Source organism: Xenopus laevis, chromosome 2L (genome assembly GCF_017654675.1).
Source record: "Xenopus laevis strain J_2021 chromosome 2L, Xenopus_laevis_v10.1, whole genome shotgun sequence".
NCBI lineage: Eukaryota > Metazoa > Chordata > Amphibia > Anura > Pipidae > Xenopus > Xenopus laevis.
In genome coordinates, this window is record NC_054373.1 from 3893859 (window position 1) to 3902054 (window position 8196).

General features: G+C 40.0%; 1 protein-coding gene across 1 annotated transcript in view; it reads left to right on the forward strand.

The window, feature by feature from the left end:
* Nucleotides 1–6138, forward strand: part of gap43.L (growth associated protein 43 L homeolog) — a 31648-nt gene extending 25510 nt beyond the window's left edge. Inside the window, 1 exon segment of the mRNA NM_001086333.3 lies at nucleotides 6050–6138. Within this exon segment, the coding sequence (NP_001079802.2) occupies nucleotides 6050–6138 (89 nt within the window).
* The last annotated feature ends 2058 nt before the right edge of the window (nucleotides 6139–8196 follow it).

The window sequence follows — 8196 nt, forward strand, 5'->3', positions numbered from 1 at the left end:
TGAATATAATTGCCCAAATCTTCAACGGGGAGTATTCGTATTTCTCCAAGTGTAGGAAATAGGGTTGTGAAAGGCAGTGAGATGACTATTCGTTAGAGTTGAATGATTGTGAGTGCTTGTAAGTAACCAACAGTGTTTAGGGATATGGAATTAGGGTTTTAATTATATTAACCCTCCTCCCCCCAGCCTAGAGAAAGTCTCATCTTGTTGTTTGGATGAAAGTACAAACGCTGATATGAACAATGTTACAGGTGCCCCATTGTGACATCATGTTCATTATGTTTTATTTGGTGTTAAAGGACAAGGAAAGTGTAAAATTGAATAAGGCTAGAAATGCTGTATTTTGTATACTAAACATAAACATGAATTTACTGCACCACAAGCCTAATCAAACAAATGATTTATGTTTTCAAAGTTGGCCACAGGGGGTCACCATCTTGTAACTTTGTTATACATCTTTGCAAGACCAAGACTGTGCACATGCTCAGTGTGGTCTGGGCTGCTTAGGGATCGTCATAAATGATCAAAACAGCACAAGTCAAATAATATCTGCCAGAAGCCGATACAACAAGACTGATTAATAATCAGAATATACAGACTGCACTGGGTTCTGTGTTGTCATGTAATCTAATGTGGATTTTATAGTTTTTGTATTGTTTAATATAAACTTTCTCCAACTCTGCAGAACCAGTGGCTGCAGCAAAATAATCCTCCAAATAGAATCCCAGTTTATCTGTTTAAATCTGGCTCCATGATCTTTGTCCCTGCAGCTGGAGTTGGAAACAGTAAAGGGGATATAAAGGCAAAAATAAAATCCAATACAAATCTCTACACAGTCGCCGACTGCTCTACAGGGAAACAAACAAAGCTGCTTGAGTTCTGCATGGCTGGGAAGTAAGGCGGGGGCTCCCCCTGCTGTTCATAAGTATGATTGTTTCCCTGCAGAGCAGTTAGGGACGGTCTGACAATTCCTATCCACAGCAGTAAATGAAGGGAGAATTTCACTGCATACAGTCAGGTTTCTTATTAAAACGGTACATATTTTTTTTATTAAAGTATATTGGAGATAGGTTTCTTTTTCATTAAAGAAAGTAAAAATGGGATTATATTTTTTTGCCTTTCCTTGTCCTTTAAATTATTCATTGGAATAATATTGGGTATTGAGCTCCATCTCATTGCACCACATTGTTTTCAGCTTCTAACCATGGGGGAGGATATTATGGGATGTGCCAATAAGACTGTGCCCCTGGCTTGCTAATTAATCATCCATTAACTAATTGCTCTACCTGACTCTCTATTAACTGATAACTGTTTCACACTTTCTTTTTATTGATTTGTGTTCCTAACTGCTCCTAAATCTCTATTTACTGATCACTATACCTCATTCTCTATTTACTGATCACTATACCTGACTCTCTATTTACTGATCACTATACCTGACTCTCTATTTACTGATCACTATACCTGACTCTCTATTTACTGATCACTATACCTGACTCTCTATTTACTGATCACTATACCTGACTCTCTATATACTGATCACTATACCTGACTCTCTATTTACTGATCACTGTTTTCCACTTTCTATTTCATGATTTGTGTTCCTAATTGACCACCAATCCTAACTCTCTATTTACTGATCACGATACAAGTATGGGACCTGTTATCCAGAAAGCTTGGGGGTTGGGGTTTTCCAGATAAGTGGTCTTTCAGTCCATGTCTTAAAGGAGAAGGAAAGGCTGGAGACACTTGGGGGTGCCAAACGTTAGGCACCCCCAAGTGATTGTAGCAGATTACCAAAAACCCAGGGCCGGTGCTCCTATCGGGAGAAATCTGCACCGGCCCCGGGTTATAGGAGCGAGCACCATGAAGAGATCTACTTCCGTCTTCGCGCAGCTGCACACGCGCATTAGAACTAAAAGCCGAACTTTAACTTTAAAGTCGGCTTTTTTGTTCAAATGCGCATGCGTCAGTCCGGGGAAATGCGCAGCTGCGCGAAGACGGAAGTAGATCTCTTCATGGTGCTCGCTCCTATAACCCGGGGCCAGTGCAGATTTCTCCCGATAGGAGCACCGGCCCTGGGTTTTTGGTAAGTTGCTACAATCACTTGGGAGTGCCTAATGTTTGGCACCCCCAAGTGTTTCTCCAGCCTTTCCTTCTCCTTTAAGTCTTCTAAAAAAAAATCATTGAAAAATGTATTTAACACAATAGGATTATTTTGCCTCCAATAAGGATTAATTATATCTTAGTTGGGATCAAGCAGAAGCTACTGTTTTATTACAAAAAAAGATGTAATTTTTAAATATTCAAATTATTCGAGGTCTATGGGAGATGGCCTTCCTGTAATTCAAAGCTTTTTGGATAACAGATCCCATACCTGTACCAGCCTTTCTATTAACTGATCGCTGCTCCTGATTCTCTATTTACTGATCTCTGTACCTTAATCTCTATTTACTGATCACCTTTCATGACTTTTTTTGATTTGCTGATGACTGATCCTGACTATGATGAACTGATCACTGTGCTTGACTCTCTATTAGTGATCACTGTTCCGGAGTCTGTGTTTGGAGCCTTCCCAGTGGGGCTCCCAATGAATGAAGAAATATATAAAAATATACAAGGCTTACGTTTGGGGGTGTTGGCTTGAAGGACACATACGTGTGATCTGATCTTTTGTATCCTCCTCTAGTCTGTACACATAGGACATTAGAATGAGATGGTACACGACTCTGGTACAAAACCTACATTTTGTGCATCACTTTCCCCTACATGTTTCAGAGGTTGTGCAGAGGAACTTATATCCAGTCTTGGGGGATGTGCCCGATTGTCTCAAAACTCTGGACAGAAACCTTCCAATTTGCATTTAATACACAACTAGAACCAGACCCAGAAATGGCTCTACTATTTCTCCCCTCTACGAAACTCACTAAACTCCAGAATGTTCCCAAATACTAGCAGCAACCACTGGACTATAGCCTTGAGTTGGTTATCACCAGTTTTGTCTGTGACCCAAGTAAAAACTAGAGTGGACCACATACACTCAGGGGCAAATTCATCAAGGGTCGAATTTCGAGGGGTTCAATCCCTCGAAATTCGACTGGGGAATAGAATCGAATAGAATGGAATAGGCAATTCGGGCGAATTTACGCGCTGGCGGATAGTCGAATTGGCGAATATTCGCTAGGCGAATAGGCGCTCGATCGAATATTCGCTCGAAGGATTTTCATTCGATCGAATGCCTTTTTATTCGATCAAAAACTTGAAAAACAAGCCTATGGGACTTTCCCATAGGCTTTTAAAGCAATTCGGTAGGTTTTAGGTGGCGAAGTAGGCAGTCAAAGTATTTTTAAAAGAGACGGTACTTCGACTATCGAATGGCGAATAGTCGCAGTGTTTTTGTGCTCGATCCAGTACTTCGACTATCGGATGGCGAATAGTCGCAGCGTTTTTGCGCTCGATCTATTCGAATCATTCTACTCAGGCGAATGTACGCCAATTCGATAGTCGAGGAGCACAAAAATTCGAAGTTTTTTTACTTCGAATCCTTCACTCGAAGTTAGTGAATCGGCCCCTCAATGCCCTACCTTTCAGCACTACTAACAGATACAATAGAAGTTTACAAACAAACTTGGGAACCCGGGGAAAGCCTTATAAGAACCAACGAACCGGTTCCCCCACTCACAACATAAGGAGACACCTCATTTCTTAATCAAATATAACATATAAATAAAACCAGCAGTTATGCTTTACTTAATTGCATTCTGACTTTACAAACTTCAGACAATTTGGCTTGAATCTAGTTACACTCAGATGTTACTTGATGTATTGACACAATTTGTGGGTCGAAATTTCCTGGTCCTTTCCTTCCCCATCCTTTGCTTTCCTCCCTTTTTCGTTTTCCTTTCCTAACCCTCTCCTTCAACCCTTCATTTAGTTTATCCACTGTTTTACTGGTCTGTTATAATTGTCCCTTTTTTTCCTTAAAAATGTTGTTCATTAAACATATAAATAAAGACATATAAAAAAAAATTAAGTGTCGTGCTTCCCCCCAGGGAACCTTTGTACATCTACTCACAGACATTAGGATTCTTGGAGAGATTTTCATTAATCCCGGCAGGGTCCCAACTTTACATGTCAAACACTGTCCCCTTTATCTCTCCTCTTTACCCTTCCTGTATTAATGATGCCAGAACTTTATATGTAGCTGGAAACTGAGGCTCGTTATAGTCCAATACTGTAAACGAATGTGTGTGTTTAATATTCCTGTGTCACATGGTCTGTATTCATCATTACACTTATAAAGGTATGGGATCCATTATCTGGAAACCCTTTATCCAGAAAGCTCTGACTTACAGGAAGGCTGTCTCCCATAGATTCTATTTTATTCAAATAATTCAATTAAAAAAAAAAAAAATGATTTCCTTTTTTCTCTTTTATAATAAAACTGTACCTTGTAGTTGATCCCAACAAAGATATGATTAAAGGGAACCTGTCACCTTAAGAAATAATTCCAAATCCTATTTTATGATGTTATTCAAATCAAATCAACTTCACTTACACTTTATAATTGATTTAAATCGTGTTTCTTTAAGTCTTGGAATTTAAAATCACGTGTAGCAGGCAGGCGCCATTGTTATTAAGGCAGGTCAAAGTCTTGTTTATGCACCAGAATGGGGCGCCTGATGTCCATGTCCTTACACTGGCTAACCAATTAGATGGTGAGGAATTAGGGGTGCAGTGACATCAAGTGCAGAATGGAAAGTGAGAGTTAATGCCTCTGGTATAGAGGAGGGGCAGGCAATATATGATTGACAGCTTAAATATTTAAATGAGTTTATAATGGGGATGGATTTTTTAATAAAAAATTATTTTGGGGTCTCATGCTTTATTTGAAGTACTGCTATTATACAGCTTTTTCTGTCTGGTTGACAGGTCCCCTTTAATCCTTAGTGGAGACAAAACCAGGATTTATTGTTTAAATTATTTTCTAGTAGATCCCTTATCCGGAAAAACCCCAGGACCTGAGTATTCTGGATAAGAGGCAGGGGCGATGGGTGGGCTGATACCGCCTGAGGCAGCAACCGCGATACCGCCCACCTCTTCCACTCCGCACTTAAAAGTTTAGCGTTGGATTGGGTTATAATGTGTTGCATCGCTAGTGCAGTGAGTGCTATAAAGCTTTCTGCCAGCAGAGCCGAATTCCCAGTTTAAAAAAACTGAAATTCTGCTCTTAAAGGGATCCTGTCATCAGAAAACATGTTTTTTTCAAAACACATCAGTTAATAGTGCTACTCCAGCAGAATTCTGCACTGAAATCCATTTCTCAAAAGAGCAAACAGATTTTTTTATATTCAATTTTGAAATCTGACATGGGGCTCGACATTTTGTCAATTTCCCAGCTGCCCCAGGTCATGTGACTTGTGCCTGCACTTTAGGAGAGAAATGCTTTCTGGCAGGCTGCTGTTTTTCCTTCTCAATGTAACTGAATGTGTCTCAGTGGGACATGGGTTTTTACTATTGAGTGTTGTTCTTAGATCTACCAGGCAGCTGTTATCTTGTGTTAGGGAGCTGTTATCTGGTTACCTTCCCATTGTTCTGTTGTTAGGCTGCTGGGGGGGAAAGGGAGGGGGTGATATCACTCTAACTTGCAGTACAGCAGTAAAGAGTGATTGAAGTTTATCAGAGCACAAGTCACATGACTTGGGGCAGCTGGGAAATTGACAATATGTCTAGCCCCATGTCAGATTTCAAAACTGAATATAAAAAAATCTGTTTGCTCTTTTGAGAAATGGATTTCAGTGCAGAATTCTGCTGGAGCAGCACTATTAACTGATTTATTTTGAAAAATGTATTTTTCCCAATGACAGTATCCCTTTAAAGTTACAGGAGGCGGCTTTTTTTGCTGCCCCTTGTAACTGCCGCCTGAAGCAGGTTCTCACCTCATGGCAGGAGCGGCCCTGATAAGAAGTCCCATACCTGTATGTTTAATGCTTCATAGAGACAATCCTTTATCAGCCTCTTCTGAATGTTCTGTTCCTCTCCCCCACAGATGAAGCAGAAGAAACCAAACCTAGTGAAAGTGCCCAACAAGAAGAGGCTGTCAGTGAAGAAGCCAAGCCGGACCAAGAAAATGCCTGAACCCACCGAAATGTCCCCCCTGTTCCTCTCCTCTTGGACTCTTCTTCCCAGCTCCCCCTTTTCTCTTCTTCTCTGAGTCGCGCTCCTCACGTGGGTCCCTCACTCCTCTCCCTTCCAACCTCTCTCTCTCTCTCTCTCTCTCTGTGTGGCAGAACATATAAAGGCAGGGAAGTTGCCGTGTGGCTTAAACATTTTTAAGTGTCTTTCGGTGTTGTTAATGGCGAGTTTTCCAGTACGGTCCAATCCAATTCATTCTGGGCATTCACTTGCACTGTATACGAGTTTTATTCCAACGCCCGCTCTCTTTCTGTTTGACTGTGTGCGATGTTCTGTTTAACCTTCGGATTCCACATTTATCCAGTGAATTTCCAAACAATGTCTTCTTTTATTCCGTTTGTACTTTTATGTTTATTTTATTTTGTTCTTGTTCCTCTTCAGTGTGATGGAATGAACTTATCAAAACAAATAGCCCTCCCGACAGTTTGTTTTCCAAAATAAAGCAATGTGCCAATTAGCGTATACTCAATAGTCCCGCCGCCTCCTTTTCTTCTGTTAATAAAGTTTCACCAGAAAGCAGCGAAACTCAAACTGCACTCAAACTGCACTCAAACTGCACTCAAACTGCACTCAAACTACACTCAAACTGCACTCAAACTACACTAATAGCAAAGAAACTGTCTAATACTAATCTATCCATTCATATATTAAAGGGGTTGTTCACCTTTAAATGAACTGTCAGTAGGATGTAGAGAGGGATATTTTGAGACAATTTGTAATTGGTTTTCATTTTTTATTATTTGTGGTTTTTGAGTAATTGAGCTTTTTATTCAGCAGCTCTCCAGTTTGTAATTTCAACCATCTGGTTGCTAGGGTCCAAATTCCCCTAGCAACCATGCACTGATTTGAATAAGAGACTGGAATATGAATAGGAGAGGCCTGCATAGAAAGATGAGGAATATAAAGGTGCAATAACAATACATTTGTAGCCTTACAGAGCATTAGTTCTTAGATGGGGTCAGTGACCCCCACTGGAAAACTGGAAAGAATCAGAAGAAGGCATATAATTCCAAAACTATACAAAAGAAAACATGAAGACCAATTGAAACTTTGCTTAGAATTAGTCATTCTATAACATACTAATAGTTAACTTAAAGGTGAACAAGCCCCTTAACAGACCTTTATCTTCAATATTTTTTGCCTTTTCTTCTTTCCTTTTGTCATCATTCAAATGTTAATGCTATTTTGTTTCCTTCATCCTCTCTCTCCTCATTCCTGTTCTCTTCTCTCTTCTAATCTAAAACATATTCTCTTTTTCTTTCCTCTCCCACATCACTCCATGAGTTTCTACAGATCCCATTGTCGCTTCTCCTCCTGTCCCATCAGCGGAAACCTCCTCTTTTATTTCTTTCACTAATCTTTGCTGCTTCTTCTATTCCTCCCACTCTCAGTGCAGCTACTCACATGTTGTATCAGATGTTTAATAAGTCCATTTCATGTACAGCTTTTGTTCTTTAGATATAAAATCATTTATAATAAAGCCTCATCACCTTGTTGCTCCTTCTGGCAGATACACTGAACTGAAAGCAGAAACCAAATTAAAATCTAGATCAAAGGAGTGGTTCACCTTTATGTCAACTTTTAGTATTTCATCGAATGACAAATTCAAAGCAAACTTTCAATTGGTCCTTTTATTTTATAGTTTTTGAATTATTTGCCTCCTTCTTCTTCTGACTCTTTCCAGCTTTCCAATGGGGGTCACTGACCCCATCTAAAAACAAATGCTCTGTATGGGGGTTCTCGCCCATTAGGTGGCATTAGTGCCACTTATGAAGATCCAATTCCATTTGAAAAAAGAAGTGGCACATATTGGAAGGCTCAGAGTGTAGCCAACTAGGCAACAGTCAAACATCAATGGCAAATCTAAGCTTGTCATATCTCACTTTGCTCAATGGCTCCGCTTTCAGTTTCAGCCTTACCTAAACTGCCATTGTTTCTCTGGATGGTTGGCCACAACCGTTCCTTGCCATCTCCCATAACCCTCCTGTCCTGTTATAGATA